The sequence below is a fragment of the Pygocentrus nattereri genome, chromosome 6 (genome assembly GCF_015220715.1).
Source record: "Pygocentrus nattereri isolate fPygNat1 chromosome 6, fPygNat1.pri, whole genome shotgun sequence".
In the NCBI taxonomy this organism is placed as follows: Eukaryota; Metazoa; Chordata; class Actinopteri; order Characiformes; family Serrasalmidae; genus Pygocentrus; species Pygocentrus nattereri.
The window spans coordinates 7954774-7976815 of record NC_051216.1 but is presented as its reverse complement, the minus strand read 5'-3'; the positions used below and the strand labels follow the sequence as shown (position 1 = coordinate 7976815).

The following is a 22042-nucleotide window of genomic DNA, read 5'->3' as shown; positions in this document are numbered from 1 at the left end:
GAATGACTTTGTTTACATCTCGATTATTGAATTTGGTGGAATGCCCCCTTTTTTTAAGCAGCTAAATTCACTAATTAGAAGGGATGTCTGGATACTGTTGGGCTTATTATGTATGTATACAGTGTCAGAAACCACATGAGTAAGTCTATATGGGATTACTCAACAACTCGACCCAGTTTGGGGCGAATGTGGGGTATCAGTTTCCATCTTGTTAGCTACATTTGTTTTGCAGCTCCAAACGTCAGACACCAGACGCCTCTGTACAAAAAGAAAGAGTATTTTTGGCTGAACTGCTGCTTAAAAAGGTTCAAGGTTTGAGCTTCAGGTTCACATACACTTCTGATCAACCTCAACACGGCTGAGGAACCCCTGCTAGGTCGCTTCGAGGACGTTCTGAGGCTAATTCGAAGCTTCACAGTGTCAGACGCTTTACGTCTTCTTTCCGTTTGCGGTGCAGTTTCACCAAAAGCCTCCAAAGACTACACCTTCCAGCTGCTAGGGTTTTATTATCAGAACAAAAGGCACATACTTCACTCCAAACTTCCTCACAGCCTGTTTGAGGATTGCATTAGCAAAGACCTCCGGTTGCCTCCTGTTTTTTGGGGTTTTTTTTTTTCTGTTGTTGCTTTTTTAACATCTCGCCTCAGGCTACAGGATCGGATGACACAGCGTAGGCTCAGCAAGCTCTGAAGAATGAGATTAAATTACATCACGGTGCTTTTTATCCTTTCTTCCACCCTCTCACAGCAGCAGAACGGAGAAGTGCTTGGGCTTTAATGAAGCCGGAGATGTGTCAAGCTAATCTACACGGCCTAGGTTTCATGAAAACCACCCATATGAGAAAGAAAGAGCGCTGGAGTGCTTGATGCTCCGTTAAAATCCGCTTAAAACGGAGCAGCGGCTGCTTTCCCGTCGTCTCTCGCCTCTTCTCGCCTTCTCGCCTCTGGACGACATGCTAATGAGCACGATGTACTCCTCAGAAACGGAAGGCGACATGTTCAAAAGAGCAAGCGTGCTGTCGAGACACACGCGACATCAGAGCGTAGGTGGGTGACTGCTGGAGGAATTCAACGAGGAGTTTGAAGATAAATTAAATGCACACAGTTTTCATCCTTTATCCCAGAACACAGTCAATCATATCCCACCAATCAATGTCTAACGTTATCAGATGTTTGCTTAAAAATTGCACATATCTTACATTTTTCTTGCCATTAATTTTTCCATTTAATAAGGTCCACTTCTATCATTTGATTGGAGATTCATGAACCAAAAATAATCAGAATTCACTTCTACGTGATCATTTTCCAGCCTCTGTTTATCCCTTTAAGCCTTTATCCTACAAAATTTAGTCAGGCTCAGGCTGGGTTCACATCCAAATCTTGCTGTGGATCAGGTTCAGACAGAAGGTTGTTGGGCTCAGGTTGTGTTCTGACCCAAAGTTTGATGGTGTGGGTTGAGTCTGGGCAGAATCTTGTTAGGGTCAGGTTGGGTTTGGACCCAAATCTTGATGATGTGGGTTTGGTTTGGACAAAATTGTGTCAGGCTCAGGTTGGGTTTGGAACCAAAATTTTATGGTCTGAGTTGAGTCTGGAAAAAATGTGAGACTAAGGTCAGGTTCAGACCCAAATCTTGATAATGTAGATCAGGTTTGGACAGAATTGTGTTGGTTCAGGTTGAGTTTGGACTCAAATCTTAATGGTGTGGATCAGGACCCAAATCTTGATGATGTGCAGAAGGTTCAGACAGAATGTTGTTGGGCTCAAATCTTGATGGTATGGATTTGGTTTGGACAAAATTGTGTCTGGTTCATGTCAGGTTCAGACCCAAATCTTGATGATTTTGGTTTGGATGGGTTTGGTTTGGCGAAAAACTTTGTCAGGCTCAGGTTGGGTTTGGACCCAAATCTTGATGATGTAGATCAACTTTGGACAGAATGTTATTGGGCTTAGGTTGTATTTAGACCCAAAACTTTGCTCTGTATTTGGGTTTGGACCAAAACTTCAGGGCTCAGCCTTTTGACTACTAATCTGGGAAAACTTGATTTTTTGCCGAACTATTCCTTTAAAAATTCAAGGTTCACGACTGAAGATCACAATCACTTTTTATCAACTTCAATAAGGCTGAGAAATGTTCGGCAGTTCTTTTGTCCATTTCCACGTGTTCAAAAGAGCAAGCGTGCTGTCCAGACGTCCACGCCGCCGCCGCGCCGGAGAGTGAAGGAGGGACTGAGGTGAAATGAAATTGGATGTGCCAGAGTCGGCCATGCGCGCTGATCCGTTCTGACACACCAACCAGAGCACGGCTTCCTGTTCCAGCCACGGTGGCTCATGCAGGCAGCACGGAGAGATGGAGCCTTCAACCTACATCACAACACACACCCTGAATTAGCATCAAAGGCCCAGCGGGGCTGCCGCCGCACACACACACACACACACACACACACACACACACACACACACACACACACACACACACACACACACACACACACACACTTTGATGCTCGTCCTCTCCCTGCGCGAACCTCACACACGCTGCTGAGAATCATCCTGAAAAAGCGGATCAAACAGAGCACAGAGAGAGAGAAATGCTCAGATTATCACTGAACATACAGAGAGAGAGAGAGAGAGAGAGAGAGAGAGAGAGAGAGAGAGAGAGAGAGAGAGAGAGAGAGAGAGAGAGAAAGAGAGAAAATAGGAAAGAGAGAGAGATACAGAGACAGAGAAAGAGAGAAAATAGGGAAGAGAGAGAGAGAGAGAGACAAACAGAAACAGAGAGAATAGGAAAGAAAGAGAGAGAGAGAAACAGAGAGAATAGGAAACAAAACGAGAGAGAGGGAGAAAGAGAGACAGACAGAGAGAGAGAGGGAGAAAGAGAGACAGACAGAGAGAGAGAGGGAGAGAGAGAGAGAGAGAGAGAGAGAGAGAGAGAGAGAGAGGGAGAAAGCGAGAGAGACAGACAGAGAGGGAGAGAGAAAGAGAATAGGAAAGAAAAAGAGAGAGACAGAGAGAGCGATAGAGAAAGAGAATAGGAAAGAAAGAGAGAGAGTAGGAAAGAAAAAGAGAGAGTAGGAAAGAGAGAATAGTTGAGATAGAGAGAGAGGGGGAGAAAGAGAGAACAGAAAAGGAAAGAGAGTAGTGGAGACAAAGAGAGAGAGATAGAGAGAGAGAGAGGGAGAGAGAGAGAGAGAGAGAGAGAGAGGGAGAGGGAGAGGGAGGGAGGGAGGGAGGGAGAGTTAATATGCGTGAGTTAATATCTCACAGTTGCTGTAATTCACTGCTTTGAGAAAATGATGCTTTTTAAGCCGATAACAACCAACTAATCACGCAGAGCAGGTGGGAGTGAGTGAACGCTCAGCTGCAGTGACACAAAGCCCCCCCAGCGCTTCCAGCGAAAGCGTGTTGGCGGTTCTACAAACAGCCAGAGGTGTGCAGCTCAGAGCTCACTGTATATTTCTATAAGAAATCAATTCATTGACTTTATATTAATGTATTGAATGATATGACGTGGCTGCAGTCATCAGTCTGAGGACTCTCCACAGTCATGGAGAGACCATACAGATATTAGCAGTCTTTTCTCTGTCCCGGCTCTCAGCGAGGGCCTCCACAGGCCAGGCTCGCTGCCACCCAGCACCATTCAGCTTCAATTAAAAGGCTTAATCAAAGCCAAGAACCAGCGCCACATCACTGCACTACAGTACGTAATTATGCATCTTCCCATAGAGAGCAATACACAACAACAATATGACCACAACAGGGACTTCAGCTTCACAAAACCTAACAAACACAGCCGTTAAATCATTTTATGATGGTGGCTATCAACTTTTTCAACTCTGGGTCAGATGCTCAAGCTAGAGTTCTGTGTGGGACTGTTTTTTCAGTCCTGCTACCAGCAAGATTTTATCCTGCCTGCATCTGCAGAAAATCTGAATCATTTTTCCTGCTTCTTTCCGCTACTGAAACATTTTTGTCCCGCTCCCGCCCGCATAGTTCCGTCAAGACGAACTGACATCCAATATCTGACACAGTTCACAGTTCCCGAAATAGCATGGCAGTCATGGTCATCAGGCTCATCGTGAAGTAAATTCACCAAATGCCATTTATTCCCAGTAAAAACACAGCAGGAATTAAACCACAGAGCGGTTAGTTTTGATGTTTTGTTGGGCAGCTGCGACCATCAGACTGAACACTCCAGCGTCTCTGTAACGCCTGATTCATACATGCTGGTATGAGTGATGCGGCAGTGTGAGCGCTACAGCTCGGGCGCGCTGGCCTCTCAGATGTACAGTGTTTGTGCTGCAGAGCAGAGCAGCAAGAAAATTATACAGACATTTTTGGTGGATAGATGATCACATCAGTCACTCTGCTAAATAGAAATATAATTTATAGAAGTGCACGGTATATTTGTTTATCCTCGACAACATTCTGACTTCTTATTAAGCAAAAGATTAAAGCCTGGTAGACCAACCAGGAATCTGTCCTCAGCAGCACAGAATGTTTAAGGGGTATTTTGTCATGAACTAAATAAAAAAGTGTTTTTAAGTTTGTATGTTTTCTGTTTAATTTCCATAGATTTTCATGGCTTATTTCAGTGTATTTTGATGCACACGGCGCGTGGAAGAAATCGGCGCTAGATCTATTCTCTAAAACTGCTGCTTTGCCAGCACAGCTAATGTGAAAGCATTGACCACTTAACATAGGAGCCGAAACGAACAGCGACGAAACATGATCTGTTGCTTAGCAACTCATTACAATGACTAATTTCAATGGTTTTCTGTTATCATTTTATATTGTTTATAGAATAATTTAGTGATCATTCTACTTCATTTAGGCTGTTCATTAACTTGCAGCCTGCTCCCGCCTCCAGTAGGCTGGTTTCCCACCCGCTCCCGCGGGCAACACTGAAAATTAGTCTTGTACTGCAAGATAACGTGGTGTAGAGTGCAGACCTCTAACTCAAGCTGTGATTAGTCCCTGTGCACATACTTATGAACACTACTGTAATCACAATACATTTGTCAGTAATGCAGTAATATTAATACTGTAAGTCCATTAATCACAATACTAATTGTGAGTGCTTGCACAAAAAACCTGTGACAGGACAAAAATGGGAGAGCAGCCTACAACATTTGAGCGGTGGAGATCTGGACATTACTGCAAAATTGTCTGCGCGAAAAGAAAAGAAAGAGAAGATAAATTGCAAACTGTGCCCAGGCCAGAAACTACTGTCTACCTCTGTGAACACACAGCAAATCTCTCCAAGCACCTGCAAAGGCAACGTGCTAACATGAAGCTAGCAGAGAAAGACCCCCAGGGCCAGAGCGATGCTCTAGCTGAGCTATGCCGACCCCAACCAAGCAACCAAAGCCCGATGTTCAGCAGGTAACAGAAGCAGAGATTAACTTCAGTAAAGTGCTCTTTGGGCTGGTTTTCATCAACTTAACTGTTGGCTTTGTGGTTCTTTACACACACAGCATAAAAGAAAGACCTCGTGTATATCGTGCCAGTTAGGATAGTGATTTGTGCTGAGGCTGAAGTCAGCTTCTTGTTTGAATTTTCCTATTCCACCTTAAATGGTGCAGTAGTTATTAATATAATGCCTCCAGCACCACTATTTAAGGTGGAACGGGAAAATTCTAGCAAGAGGCTGGCTAATAAGAAGCTGTAATGTAATGACTAATGTAACAAATTAAGTTAAGTGATACTTTTTCAATCCCACAAACGGGGAAATTCCACCTCTGCATTTAACCCATCCGTGAAGTGAATACACACACACTAGGGGGCAGTGAGCACACTTGCCCAGAGCGGTGGGCAGCCCTATCCACGGCACCCGGGGAGCAATTGGGAGTTAGGTGTCTTGCTCAAGGACACCTCAGTCATGGATTGTCGGTGCTGGGGATCAAACCGGCGACCTTCCGGTCATAGGACAAGTTTCCTAACCTCCAGCCCACGACTGCCTCCAAATCACTTTCCACAGGCAGTAAATAAGTAATCAATAACATGTTTTAAAAGTAACATGTAATGTGTAGTACTTCACTTTTGTACATAACAACCCCAACACTGCTCACAAAAGCATGACAAGGAAAGAAAAAGGGGAATAAAACATAAATATGCAGAAAGTGACGCATTTATAATGGCAGAAAGCAACGATGTCTCCACTGCTACCATGTTAGTGTCCATTGGAGCAATAATTGCTCTATATTCTGTACATCTACTGTATGTAGTATGACTTGTTTCCTCTGAAAAAACAGTGAAATTTATCATTTCTGACACGGCAATCGTCATGAATAACGAAACAAAGTGACCCGGAAAGGAATGGACGGGTCCTCCTCCATCCCTGACTGGTATGAATGTTGGCGCAGATTGATCCGAGAGCTGTTTATGATCTGAAATCCCAAGCTTTACCCACAGGTTAGGCGTGTGGCACAAGTTGCCATGGTGATGTAGCCCCGTGAAAGGGGATCCACCGTTGTGACACAGAAAAAAGTTGCATGGCTAAGCAAGAAATCCCTCTTTGTAAGACCGACCCCAGATGTTCGCCATGGTTGTATGTGGTTTCACAAACAGAGCCAAAGTCTTAGTCATAGAATTCTCGCTTAGTCAGCTGCCTTGAGCTTAGTTCTGGTACTAATCACTTGAAAAGTATCACTATTCAGCAAAAGAAGCAAATCATACCACACAGATACAGATTTCTGTCCTGCTTTGGTAAAATATGCCACTCAACTCCTCACATTTCACACAAACGGAATAAACACACATGCACCTACACCAGGATTAATCACAGTCTGAGTAATTAGTATGTGCACTCTGACTAATTTTGATATTCGAGGATTCATGAGTTAATTAACGGATATCTTCATATTACAGAAGAAAAGCAACAGCAAAAAAAGGGAAAACCTTTTCAGACTTTGGCCAATTTTAGCATATTACTTTTACATGACAGCACTGGAGATTAAAATAAAAAAATGTGTTTTATTATTCAAAAATAGCTGAGGGAAACTCAGTTGCAATAACATATAATAAACACTTTGGTAAGCAAAGTATTAAGAAATGAAGAAATCATCTAAATTCCCACCTCATTATTGTGCAACTGGCAGGGTTTGATACCTATAGGTTCTAGATAGTGCCTGTTTATTGCCGTTTATTGTTGTAGGCCCAAGAGTTTAAAAAGTCACAGATACTTCAAGATGTGCTAATTAAGTTTTTAAATCAATGTGAATCAGAAATTCAATGCCTAATTATGGATTACAAAAAAGCATTAAAAACTCCATAGAAGAGTTCTGTTTATTTGTACTTGGGTTGAAATGGGTTGAAACAAAAAGTGTTTGGGCTACTAACAAGCCCTGAAAGTAGAAAAATGGACATAAATGAACTCATAGAAAACTTTGTTGTCTTAATTAAATATAACTAAAACTCTGCTGTAGACTGTTGTATCTTCTGTGTAGAAAAAGACGTGGCAAACATTCAAAGCAAATGCTCTTTTATTTTGGCAAGGCTCTCGAACAGAGGACGAAGTGCCCAGCCCAGTGCTATCCCAACACATAACATAGGGAAACACAGGAAGACATGACATCTGTAGAGGGTGGACACTCCAACACACTGTAAACCCCTCCCTCTTGGCCACAATTACTCCAAACAACACAGCTACACAAACAACATCAACGTTTAAACCAGGAGTGTGGCACCTCCCAAGAGCCACTTTGCATGGCCACACCTCCACCAAGTTTCTCACAGTAGTGCGGCCTGAGGTGGATGCTACAATATGAAAGACATCTTAAAGTAATAGTGACTTATTAAATTCTAATTAGCTCTAAAGCAATAAACTACAGAAGTGGTGGCTGCCTCTTCAGATGAGCTAATGAGATCTAACCAGAACAGTGTTGGAGGCTGATGGAGACTCATCATCTTCTAATTAAGATTAAGATTAAGATTAAGTGACCCTTATTAGTCCCACAACAGGGAAATTTCACCTCTGCATTTAACCCATCCGTGAAGTGAAACACCACATACACACTAGGGGGCAGTGAGCACACTTGCCCGGAGTGGTGGGCAGCCCAATCCGCAGCGTCCGGGGAGCAGTTGGGGGTTAGGCGTCTTGCTCAAGGACACCTCAGTCATGTGCTGTCGGCTCTGGGGATCAAACTGGCGACCTTCCAGTCACGAGGAGTGGAACAAATACCCAAATACTCAAAAAAGGGATGTGTATTCAAACCCTGGCACCTAAAGTGGTAAACTGAGTAGCTGAGTATCTGTACACATCCCTGTTATCTAAACATCAGTTCATTAACTGCAGCTGCATTTATCAGGTGAAGCTGAAACCGAGGAACCCTATCTGAGGTGAACGGGCTTCGTGGCTACAGCTCTGTTTGTTAAACCGCACGCATATAAACCCACAGATTGAAAACACTGGCATTTTATTGCCTTCCCAATGGATCGACTGAGTGAAGGCCATAAAAGAATAATGAAGACACATCTGAGAGTCGCTTATTACCTCGGATTACACAGCAGTGAGTAAACACAGTATAAAGTTGGCAGTAAGCGGCCTCTTGGCCAGCGTACAGATCGAACATCAGAAACACTCGACCTTCTCCACACAGCTAACGAGGCCTCCTTCGCTGAAGAAATACAGCTTTTGTGCCGGGACTGTGCAAACTGAGCTACGGCTTAAAGAACAAAATGATAAAGAGAGACTGATTACAACAGCCACTCGGCATATAATGACAGTCCAAGTGACATTTAAGAAGGCACAGAAATCTGCAAAAATGAGATAAAGGTGGCAAAATGGGACAAAAAAGGTTTACTTTTTTTAGCAAATGAAGCTTCTTATACACTATATGATCAAACGTATGTGGATGTCCCTTCTAATTACTGAATGCAGGTGTTTCAGCCACACTCATTTCTAATAGGATTATAAAATCAAGCAAATAGCCATGCAATCTCCATAGACACACACTGGTAGTAGTGTCATATTGACTTCAGTGACTTGCCACAAGTCAGGTGATTCAATTTCTGCTAGATCTGCCCTAGACAACTGTAAGTGCTATTAATGCAATTTGGAAGCATCTACACAAGAAGTAAAGGGGCAGTGCAGGTTAATTTTTTGTTCAAGGTACAAGCAATGTAAATGTTCCCTCAAGGGTCCAACAGTGGTTTTAAGGTATAACTGTGAAATAAGTTTTTCCAGGTGAAAAGTTCGTATTTGTATTTTTTCATAAGCGAATGTTTTAAAACAGAACAATAAAATAAAAAGCGAGACGGAGTGGGTGGAGTCAATACAAGAGAGATGTTGCAATTAGAGTGTGTGTATGTGTGTGAGAGAGAGAGAGAGAGAGAGAGAGAGAGAGAGAGAGAGGGGGAGACAGAGAGAGAGAGAGAGAGAGAGAGAGAGAGAGATGTAGAGAGGATATATTCATCCATAATGGCACTGCAGGGTACTGAATGGAGTGCAGATTGGAGGCGTCGCTTTTGGCAAAGTGTCATCAAATATTACTGCACTTATCTGCTTTCCTGTGATAACGAGGACTGCTGGTGGTCCCTAAGCTACTGTTCTAGAGCCTGGGCTAAACTCTCTGACTGATTCAGGATCAGTCTAAAACACTGTTCCTCAAATCTGGTCCTGATTTGTCCTGCACATTTTTAGCGTTTTAGATTAGATTAAGGATTAGATTAAGTGACCCTTATTAATCCCACAATTGGGAAATTTCACCTCTGCAATCCGACCCATCCATGCAGTGAAGCACCACATACACACTAGTGAACACACAGACTAGGGGACAGTGAGCACACTTGCCCAGAGCAGAGGGCAGCCCTATCCATGGCATCCGGAGAGCAGTTGGGGATTAGGTGCCTTGCTCAAGGGCACATCAGTCACATACTGTTGGCTCAATCGAACCTTCTGGTCGCAAGGCTGGTTCCCATCACCACCACTGTAAAGACATCTGAGTCTCTACAATCAACCATTTCACACCAAACCACTCTGAATGACATTGTTTACATTTCAACCTTTGAATTATGCAGACATTCAGAAAAACTGGTGGAACCTTTTAAGGTTCCTGGTACAGTGCTTTTTACTTTGCACTGTGGGTATGACATAAAAAACAGTTTACCCTCTTTTATTCTGTACCAAACCCTTCATGTGGTTAAAACCGAGGTTTCAGAGCAGGAAAAGATTGAACTAAGCAGTGTAGGTCTGCAGGAGCAAGACTGGGAAACACCAGCCTCAACTAAAATGAGCTTAGATCACCTCTCATGCTCAACTGAATGGAACAGACTAAGAGAAGACAGACGCTGAACAAAGCACAACACATGAAAACACATGGGGAAGAACCTTCCAGCAAGACACGCACACAGTGCCATATATTCTGGGAGGAGAGTAGGTTTCTGGTACTCACGTCGGAGTTAAAGCGGAGCTGGCAGATGTTGCACGAAATCACTTGCTTTTTCTTGGGCGGGACAGAGACTCCGAATGTGTGGTTGATTACAGCTTTCTGGACGGGATCCATCTGGAAGATAAGCAGTGGAGGAGCACTTTTAGAACGACACACGCACAAAAGGGAACGAGGGAATAGAGACAGAGGGGGAGAGAGAATGAAGATATATATATATACATATATACACACACACACACACACACACACACACACACACACACACACACATATATACATGAATATTGCCCTGCGATGGAATGGCGACCTGTTCAGGGTGTGTCCTGCGAGATAACAGCTGGGATAGGCTACAGGCTGGAGGAGCTGCCTATAAGCCTAAGGTCACCATTCCTAATCCCAGGCATGGGGAAGAGGGGTTGAAAACCCCCCAGCACTGGGCTGTGGAGCAGTGAACTATGTTCTCTAGAGTGATGGTGCTCCATCCAGAACCTTTGGGAAGAACTGGAGTGATCCAGAACTGACCAGCCAACATCAGCACCTGACCTCACTAATGCTCAATCAAATCCTCACAGCAATGTTCCAACACCTAGTGTAAAGCCTTCTGTTACGTGTCAGCGCCAGTGCACCTGTGTGTTTGGTATTTCTTTCCTCTCTGTTGCTCTTCTCCTGCTCTTTTGGCTCTCTCTTTTCCTCATAGGTTGCCTGGGGTGTCAATCACCATCACCTTCTGGACAACATTTGACCAACCTACAGATTTGAGCCCAAGGAGGTGGAGCTTGGACTTTCAAAGCAATGTGGCAGGGTTTGTCATCAGCACTGAGCATCATGTGACCTGTGTCTTGCTAGCTTTAGCCCTTTGCTAGCTTGCTTTAGCTTTGTTATCATCTGTAAGCTTTTGTTGAGTGAACTGGCTTTAAAGTCTCTCAAACTGCTGCTTCTCTCCCAGGAGGAAGGGCAGGTTAGACTCTGCGTGCTCCTACATTCACATCAGTAGGTATACGACTGTCTAAACACACTAGATTAGAGGCAGGTACCACTCCCTGTATGCTTTAGTAGTTTACCATAGGGCGGTAGCTACAGCTGTTCAGCTCGCAGTTTATACTCGATCAGTTTTGCTCATTTCTTTCCTTTGGTACTGTGTGTAGTGCCCTTCTGGGTAGATTGCCAGTACCACCATAACAACCTTAATAACAGTACAGTGTTATTTGTAACTTAACTTGCCTGTGTGTTGTTTATTTGCCTGTATAATTAAACTGTTATATTGGTCTCTGTACCTCTTTATTGTGCTCCTCCATCCTTCAGTTACTGTCCCTCCCTCCTCCTAGACCTAAGCCTATGGTTGGGACGTAACACCTTCCCAGAAGAAAGAAGGCTGTAATGGCAACAAAGAGGGAACTCCATATTAAATCCCTTGAGTTCAAAAGAAGCACTGAACGAGCAGGCGTCTATAAACTATAGGCATACAATTTCTTAATGTTCAGTTATACTAATTTTACAATACAACTGTAATATTATAAGGTCCTGCCAGTAAAAGCACCTTGAATAGATTGTGCTACCTAATCTCGTCTTTATTAGAGGTGCAGTATAGGATCCTGGAGAAAGACTCAAAAGCAAAACAAATACACCCCTCACCTCAGGACTCCTTTAAAAACTATAAATAGCAAGGCCGAAAACCACTGAACACCCATCATCACATGGGAGTGGGAATACACTGACAAACGTCTGTCAATAAAACTGTTCAAATGCAAGTTATGAGTGGACAGTGCACCGCTGAAGCGATGTGTCCACAAAGTACAGAAACACAGGCAAGTGTGGCCTTGGGCTCATCTGAAATGGACTGACAATGGAGAAATGTACTGTGGTCAGATGAGTCAAACCTTCAAGGGCTGAAGAAGAAAAGTTACCAGCGTAAAGTTCAAAGGTCTGTGTCTATTATGGTATAGGGGAGGTATTAATGAGTAACTTGCACATCTGTAATGGTGGCATTAATTCTATTAAATAGAGACACATTTCAGGGATGCTCTTGCTTATTTCAGCAATATTCTGCACAAGTTATAGCAGCATAAATGTATAATCACAGAGTGTGGGTTCTAGACTGGTGTGCCTGCAGTTCAGATCCATCTCCTGAAGAAAAGGTGCACTATGAAGCTCAAAACAAAACAACAAAGAAGGCCCCATAGTCTTGCACAGGTTAAGCCTTGTATAACAGGTGAATAGTAAAGCTGCCACTTTCAAATCTGGATCATGGTTCTGTCCCAAAAACTATAAACTTAATAAAATAAGACATCAAATATGATGTTTTTGCAGTTGTTTTCAATTTAATACACGTCTAATAGAATTTACAAAGAAAAAAAATTTAGTAATTCTGATTATAATTAATTAAACTGAACTTAACTGAACTGCACTTCTTTAAACTGAACTAAAATGAACTGGAGTCAATGATATCAGCCACATAAGTACCTCCGGAGATCCACTGAGAGAAACACTCCATCTGATTGTTTAGAGAACAAAGACAGGATGTAAACGCTGAGCAAAGCATGGGGTCAGTGGGTGAGTTCAGTCGAACTCCGTCATTGACTTCTTATTGCACCTCCTCTGATCGCAGCACTCAGATCAATATCAGATGGCAGATTTTTAGCAAGAGTTTAGCCCACCATGTGTGTATAAATGTGTGTGAAATAACAAAAGTCTGACACAACCCAACAGAAGCTACTGACCACATCAACAAGCATAATAAACAGCTTTTGGCTCCACTACCTTAATAAAGCTTTCAGTGCCAACATTATAACTGTAACCAAAATGATGAGAACTACAGTCCAGTTTATACATTTTAATCAAATAAATCTGTCAATCGATATACAACCATTTATCATCCTGACCAACATGATGCAAAGCTTTCAGGCCCAATATGTTGAAGTACAAGAACATAAACATGCTCCATTATTGCTCAGCTAATTTGAGAACCTGTCAAAACACGATGGATCATTTCCTCCAAGCTCTGAAAAACGAGCACTTTACAGCATCCGTCTCCCAGCGGCCTCTCTCACCACCATGCTCAAATATCGCTCAAAGTTATTCTTCTAGAAGCATCTCCAACTCGCTCAACCTCAACACGTTTCGCCCCGAGCCTTCTGGAGCAAACGCGACACGGATCGAGGACAACGTGTCTGATCTCAAGTGAAGGATTCACAGCAATGGTTTATAAGCGAAGAGGACAGGAAGAGAGAGAGAGAGAGAGAGAGAGAGAGAGAGAGAGAGAGAGAGAGAGGAATCCAAAAAACAGCACATACCTGTAGCGATCGGGGGACAGTCTGTGGGAACTGGGAGTGGTGTGAAGGAGGGAGATAGAGGGAGAGAGAGTAAGAAAGCAAACAAGAAAAAGCAAGAGAGCAGGGGAGGTTCGGGGAGTGAGAGAGAGAAAGAAAACAGTGAGAGGGAGAGAGTGGGGGGAGAAATAGATAGAGGGATAGAGTAAATAAAAAAGAGCAAGAGAGAAAGATGGAGACAGAGAGAGAGATTCACACGATGGCATGTGCTGCTCCTATAATGAGCAGGAGGGGTCGGTGTTCTTGGCAACATGCTCCCTCCCTCTCTTTCTTTCTCTCTCTCTCTCTCTCTCTCTCTCTCTCTGTCTCTGGCTCCTGATTAGCACTGAATGGCTGATGAGTTTTGGGTAAACAGGAGGCTGCAGAGCGATGCTGTTTTACTCAAGGCGAGAGTCAGAAACTCAATCCATTATCCATCCATTTACTCCGCTGGCTCACCATCTCTTAACTAATAAAGGCACTTTTAATTTCAGGGTAACCACCAGCCTCTTATTAGGAGAGCCTCTCCTTCCTCTGGCAGTGAGAAACACTAAACACACTCCCAAGAGACAAGAAGAACTCTATTGTCATCCTACCCACACACAAGTCTACACTGAAGTGGAACTGCATTCCTCCAGGGCCTCAGGTTCAACATACAGGACAGCTTTTACATGACCACACAGTAGAAGTGCACAAGACACTGGATTCAGTGCAAGTAAAGGAGACAATGTAATGCAATACACTAAACTGCAGTAATGTGATGCCTGTATTTCAAGGTATGGGTAGAATATCTGTTTTAGGGAGGTGTTGTTGAAGCCGAAGGTTGCGATAGGTTTTTATCGTGCCATTGAAATATGTTTAAGAAGTTCTGGGGCAAGGGCAGTTTGTATAATAAATGTGCGCCTAGAACAGAAGTGTTATGATCTTAAAGACCAGGGTTCCTGTCCAGTTATTCTATAATGAAATATTCATTATTTGAATCTGTGTTGAACCTGACATGTTTAAGTAGGGGTTTTACCTTCAAACAATGCAATGCCTGAGGCTAATAACAAGATTAAACTAAAATTTTCTGTTAAAGACTCGAGAATTCACTCAGACTGGCACCCCGGAGACGCTACTCGCAACCCAGAAACTTGAGACTCTATTCAGATGTGCACCCTAGAAATCTGAGACTTGCCCTAGACACTTGAGACTCGACTCAGACTCACACCCCAGAAACTAGAGACTCAATTCTGACTTGAACCTCACAGACTTAAAATTCAACCACCCACACTCCAAAGACTTGAGACTCAACTTGGATTTGCACGCCAGAGATTCAAGACTCAATTCAGACTCACACCTCATAGACATGAGACTCAACCTGAAGTTGCATTCCAGAAACTCAAGACTCGACTACCACTCATACTTCAGAGACTCAACACTCGACTCAGACTCCAGTGACTAGAGACTCAACTTGGGCCCATACCCCAGAAACGTGGCTCGGACTCACACTCCACAGACTTTAGACTCCACTCGAACTCACAGACATGATATTTGCACTCTAGAGACTTGACCTGGACCCACATCTCAGAGACTAGAGAGTCATTCCCATACTCCAGAAACTCGACTCGACTTGGACCTGCTCCTAAGAGTCTCAAAGGTCATACTCACACTCCAGAAACTCAAGACTCGCCCTGGACCTGCTCCTAAGAGTCTCAAAGGTCATACTCACACTCCAGAAACTCAAGACTCGCCCTGGACCTGCTCCTAAGAGTCTCAAAGGTCATACTCACACTCCAGAAACTCAAGACTCGACCTGGACCTGCTCCTAAGAGACTCAAAGGTCATACTCACACTCCAGAAACTCAAGACTCGACCTGGACCTGCTCCTAAGAGACTCAAAGGTCATACTCACACTCCAGAAACTCAAGACTCGACCTGGACCTGCTCCTAAGAGACTCAAAGGTCATACTCACACTCCAGAAACTCAAGACTCGACCTGGACCTGCTCCTAAGAGTCTCAAAGGTCATATTCACACTCCAGAAACTCAAGACTCGACCTGGACCTGCTCCTAAGAGTCTCAAAGGTCATACTCACACTCCAGAAACTCAAGACTCGACCTGGACCCACTCCTAAGAGACTCAAAGGTCATACTCACACTCCAGAACACTTTAGAAATTGAGACTCAATATGGACCCACACCTTTGAGACTAAACATGGACTTGCACTACACATACTTGAGATTGAACGTGTATACACACCCCAAAGACTCAAGACTCAACTTAGACTCATATGAAGGGATTTGTCAACATCTCTTTTGCTTGCTGCTAAACAAAACAGAAATGGAGCTTCATTTTTCTTCATCACTGCTTGAAAAAGTTGCAGGTGTTGAAATCCATTTGTATAAAATGCAGATGAAGAACTTGGTAGTTGGACACCATTAGTTACTGTAACAAGCTGTCCTCATCTAGTTTACATTTTACATTTACTGTAAAAAAACATTTTTTAATATTTTATATTTTGCCCTCACTAGAGAAGGCTGACAAGGTTGTTTGTTTATTTAAGAGCTTCAAATGTCTGTGATAAGTTATGCAATGCGATATACAACTGGTAAGGGAAATTGGCATTATGAAAAGACTGGTATTTGGACAAACAAAGGCTACTAAGTGAATTATGAGATTTTTGCACTAAGAACTTCTATATGGCTTTAATCTTCATGGTGTTATGACTGTACTTGGTTCCCAGTATAAACAATTAAAAAGTTGAAATGACTAAAAAATATCCAATGCTTTATTTTACACTGATATAGCTGTTTCAGTATGACGGAGTGTCTTCCCAGCCCCAAAGTTTGCAGGTTTCTCTGTTGACAGATGAATTACAAATATTGACAGGGGCTCCAACAAGGACTCCAACACTAAAGTATATCAGAAGTTTTACATATACCCTTTTTTACTTTATGCAAGGCATCATGGGGCATAGTATTACGATGGATGTAATAAGCAAACAACAGTGTGAACCGGGGCCCAAAACCCAATAATGCTATACAATAAATATGCAAGGCAAGACAATATGGGACATAAAGTGTGTAAGAATGTGAAAAGTAAAGACTATGTATAAGATTCTTCAAGCTCAGAGCCTTCAAGTGTTGCCAGTTTTCCTTCTGATCAAGCAAGCAGTTCAAGTGTAGTAGAATGCCTAGGAATTTAAGCAGTCTCAAGCCTGTAAGGCATTCGGGATTTGGGATGACAACTATTATGGTGAACATGGCTGCTGAGCACTTTGGTGTTGAGTAGAGGAGGTGATAGCAACCTAACATTAAGAACCACAGAACAGCCCTTAATCCTATGTAGAGCCATGCAGGCAGTGGAGGGAAAGGGCTGGGAAAGGTAGCCTTCAGTGCCAGGCTGTTTGCACTCCCCAGACAGATACCTAGGCAAAAATAAAGTGAACACCTAGCCGGTCAAAAGAGGATGGTGACCAACATCCTAATAACACATTTACTATTTACTTTTTTTTTTTTTAATCAATGTAAGTGCTGCCTGGGAATCAAACCCATGACCTTAACAGCGTATCACGCTTTGCCAGTTTAGCTAAAGAAGCACTAGCTCAAATTGTTCTACTGTCTCTAGATGGAAGAGAAGTGCTGAACCATTGAGAGTCATTGAAGAGTTATAGAGATGAGAACTTAGGTTATCAGGCCATTCTTATGTATCCCTTTGCTTAGTGTGGCAAGATTTTGTAGTAACCAACTGATTTCTTCCTAAGAAATGGGTACTTCTCAGTACAAAGGGGTGGCATTCAGGGGTTGCCAGATTATCTTGAACACATAGCAGTGGTCACACAAGTCAAGCCAACAACAACAGAGGCAATCTGGGGGTGTTGTGATTGGGTCTTGCCAGTGCTGTTGGCTCAATGCCCCACAAGCTAGTAAGGAAGGCACTAGTGAGGCATCATATTCCATCAGAAATAAAAGACCATGCTCTGGATTATTACATACATATAATGAGGTCTAGATCAGGCAGTACTGACTGAAGGATCTAACCATCACCTAGGAAATCCACAATATACCTGTGAATGAAGTTTGAAAGACTGGCTACATTCAGGACATGCAAGGTTGAGGGGACCATATTATTTCAACTGATGGGATATTGGCACTGGTGTGAAGACCAGTAGGATGTGAAGGGCAGAGGTAGCAATGGAACATGGCTGTCGCGATGGAAGGGGTGACCAGAGAAAATGCTGGCCTACAAACTTTTTGCAGCACGCAGCACTCCTCTATAACAAGACCCAGTGTGAAGAGCAGTGGCGAATAGTTCAAAAAACGTTTAAGCAGTTATTGAGTAAGACAGGTCCAACAGAACCATGGGGAGGACTGGATAAAACGGGAACAGTCAGTGGAAAAGAAGATCACGTGGATGGACCTATAATGGGCAGAGCCACATGGTGGTTCAACCTGATCTCAGGAGGGTGCCCTCCTAGACCATTCCAACCTGCAATGATGAGGATTAGCATATACGCCAGCCTGCCTGATTTGCAAGAAAAGCAGAACACTTAGGCACATTCTTGAGTTCAGAGTTGCTGGCTCTGAGGAAAGATGGGTGTCTCCGTCGCCATGAATAATTCCCCAAGACTACAGCAGAGGCTATCTGCAGGCTTCAGCAGCAAGCAGAAGGAACAAAACCAAGGAGAAATTCTTCATCAGAGCCAGAGAGAATCCAAGCACTTGTACTGCAGTAGCTGTGGACCTTAGTGCACAGGACTGGCAACTGAAAGCAGACCCAGGCAATTCCTATAGCATGTTGTTAAGACCATCCACAGAGTATATATCAACTCTGTAGCATTAGAGACAACAAAGACCACTGTCATCTGGAGCTAACTACGCAATGAGGAGGACCCTAAACAAAAAAGTGACAAACACAAAATCTGGTTGGCAACTGCCACAAACAAGAGTGTAAGGCTAGGTGTTTGCCTGTAGAGAGGAGCAGGACCATCTACTGAGGGTCTGCTCCAGGGAACGTGATCAATCTCAGTGGGGTCACTTGCCCGAGGGTGTCTGATGTTCAAAGACCCAAAACACCTGAGGCCCTCAATTTATTCCAGTGCTAAAATGCCATCTTAAAGAGATGCCAAAAGGTTTTTTGAGTGATGCCAGAACAGAGGTTCCCAACCTTTTGCAACTCGCAGTCCACACAATCAACCACCTGTGGCCCACAGTAAGATTTAACTGGTTGTTTCAAATGCAAGAAAAATATAATACAGTAATCAATGTTGTAATATATAAATACATAATAAACCACCTTCACTGTTCTGCATTGTCACTCAACTAATAAAATCCTGCATTTTTCTTTGTAGCCATTTATCAATGATGGATTTATTGTATGTGGGCAAAAAGAAATGTTTTACATGGACTTGCATTAAAAATATAAATATATCTAGTTACACTTGCCTTGCATTTTGCCAGACCAATCACTGAGCTCAACCTAAACATTTAGATGATTTTTTTTTTTTTATAACCCTACATTTTGTACAGTGTCCTTGAGTGTCGAGAAAGGCGCTTTTAAATTTAATTTATTATTATTATTATAATAATATTTGTTGCATTAAATCATCTTTGTAATGTAATGAAGTTTTGTGATTTACAAAAATAAAATAAATTAAAATAAATAAATCAATCAATCAATCAATCAAGAGTCCCCTCAATGTACCATGGCCCACGTTTATAGCAGGGGTTTTTAAGTCTCAACTTTAATAAAAAGAACCATGAAGAACACACAAAAGAGGACACACATCGTCAAAGGCTTAAAGAACCCTTCAAATAATGCAAAGACTTTAGATCCATCTTTGGGCTCTCCCTAGAACATTTACAAAAGCAGAAGTTCATTGCCCTCTACAATTTACAAAAAAAATGTTCTCTAGAGAAGGGAAAAATTTGAGACAAGCAATAACATTGACAAGAAGAGCAACTTCATAAATGTTCTGATATGTGTTCAGTATTCAATAATCAATTAGCAGCACAGTTAATAATCATATAAATAAATGTTATTAGAATATGAGCTATGTTTTCTTTTGTCAGCCATCCTGTGATTGACCAAAATAATCTCACATAATGTCAAGAATTATGTTTTGGGCAGTAGGACGCTAGAATTACTGCTACTGAGTGCTGATTGGATGGCATTACTGCTACCGAGTGCTGATTGGTTAGCATTACTGCTACCGAGTGCTGATTGGTTGGCATTACTGCTACTGAGAGCTGACTGGTTATCACTACTGCTACTGAGTGCTGATTGGTTGGCATTACTGCTACTGACAGCTGACTGGTTATCACTACTGCTACTGAGTGCTGATTGGTTGGCATTTCTGCTACTGTGTGCTGATTGGTTGGCATTACTGCTACTGAGTGCTGATTGGTTGGCATTACTGCTACTGAATGCTGATTGGTTGGCATTACTGCTACCAAGTGCTGATTGATTGGCATCACTGCTACTGAGAGCTGACTGGTTATCACTACTATTATTGAATGCCGATTGGTTGGCATTACTGCTACTGAGTGCTGATTGGTTGGCATTACTGCTAACTGGTGTGCTAACTGGATAAAAATACAACAGATCAGAAAATTAATGCATTTGTCCATAAAAATGAAGCACTTAAAAACTACAATTTTGCACAAAAACTCCACAGGAACCTGTTTATTCTGGACCAGCCTGAGAGCGCCCTCTAGTGTCTGTGTTACATGTAAACATGTACTGTGGTCTTTTTTGCGTTTGTGCCTCTCTTTCTCCTGGTCTCACCCTTCACAGGTGTACCTGTCCTGCAGCCAGTTATACGAGGAGGACTTCTAACCAATCGAAAGGCTTTTGTAGATGGGGGGAGGAGTTTAAGACTTAAAAGAGTTGTGTTGGGGGTGTGCTTTCGTTTTCGGTATTTTACCAGAAACTTCTTTTTCACTTACTTTTTTTGCAAGACTCTCTTGTCAGTGAAAGTGCTTTAGTTGTAGTATTTAACCTGCACACTTTTAACTTTTTACAAGAGATTCTTTGATTATTTGGGGTTTCAAACAAGTAAGCGGGGAGTGTCCACAATTAAGATTAAGATTAAGATTAAGTGACCCTTATTAGTCCCACAACGGGGAAATTTCACCTCCGCATTTAACCCATCCGTGAAGTGAAACACCACACACACATTAGTGAGCACACACACACACTAGGGGGCAGTGAGCACACTTGCCCGGAGCGGTGGGCAGCCCAATCCGCAGCGCCCGGGGAGCAGTTGGGGGTTAGGTGTCTTGCTCAAGGACACCTCAGTCATGTGCTGTCGGCTCTGGGGATCGAACCAATTTGACTCTTCCAGAGTGGTACTAGGTATCATAGCACACCAGTTTTATTGCAGTTGGTTTTAATAGAAGGACTTCAAAGGCTCCATTGATCTGTTCCTCCAGCTTTCAATCTATCATTACAAATTCAGTCTTTTAATGCCACATGTTACTGAAGCCACAGTGCCCCAGAAAAAATGTTGGGTCGTAAGAGTCTGAGAAACCCAGAAGACATCAATAAGCAGAAATTCTCCTTTCTACATGCTCCCTGCACGTTTCCCCTGACCCCTCAATTTTACACCAGTTTGATGGTATACACTAGTCATTGCATTCTGACCACCTCCTTGTTTCTGCGCTCATTGTCCAGTTTATCAGCTCCACTTACTGTATAGCTGCACTCTGTAGTTCTACAGTTACAGACTGTAGTCCATCTGTTTCTCTGATACTCTGTTACCCTGTTCTTCAGTGGTCAGGACCCCCATGGACCCTCACAGAGCAGGAACTATTTGGGTGGTGGGTCATTCTCAGCACTGCAGTAACACTGACGTGGTTGTGGTGTGTTAGAGTGTGTTGCGCTGGTCTGAGTGGATCAGACACAGCAGCGCTTCTGGAGTTTTTAAACACCTCAGTGTCACTGCTGGACTGAGAATAGTCCACCAACCAAAAATATCCAGCCAACAGTGTCCTGTGACCACTGATGGACTAGAGGACGACCAACACAAACTGCAGCAGTAGATGAGCTGTCGTCTCTGACTTTACATCTACAAGGTGGACCGACAAGGTAAGAGTGTCTAATAGAGTGGACAGTGAGTGGACAGTGTTTAAAAACTCCTGCAGCACTGCACTTGCACCAGTGCAACACACACTAACATACTACCACCACATCAGTGTTACTGCAGTGCTGAGAATGATCCACCACTCAAATAGTACCTGCTCTGTGAGGGTCCACGGGGGTCCTGACCACTGAAGAACAGCTATACAGTAAGTGGAGTTGATAAAATGGACAATGAGTGTAGAAACACGGAGGTGGTCATAATGTTTTACCTGATCAGTGTACAAAA

The 22042-nt window shown here is 43.0% G+C and overlaps 1 protein-coding gene across 5 annotated transcripts in view; it reads right to left on the bottom strand.

Moving 5' to 3' along the window:
- Nucleotides 1-22042, bottom strand: part of znf385b (zinc finger protein 385B) — a 297663-nt gene that overhangs the window by 42865 nt on the left and 232756 nt on the right. For 4 of the 5 annotated variants that reach the window (XM_017710601.2, XM_017710602.2, XM_017710603.2 and 1 more), the window contains one exon: nt 10391-10501. In XM_017710601.2, the coding sequence (XP_017566090.2) occupies nt 10391-10501 (111 nt within the window). Of the gene's footprint in view, nt 1-10390; nt 10502-13677; nt 13783-22042 lie in introns of those variants that run through there. The other variant, XM_037539343.1, reaches the window with a different exon arrangement.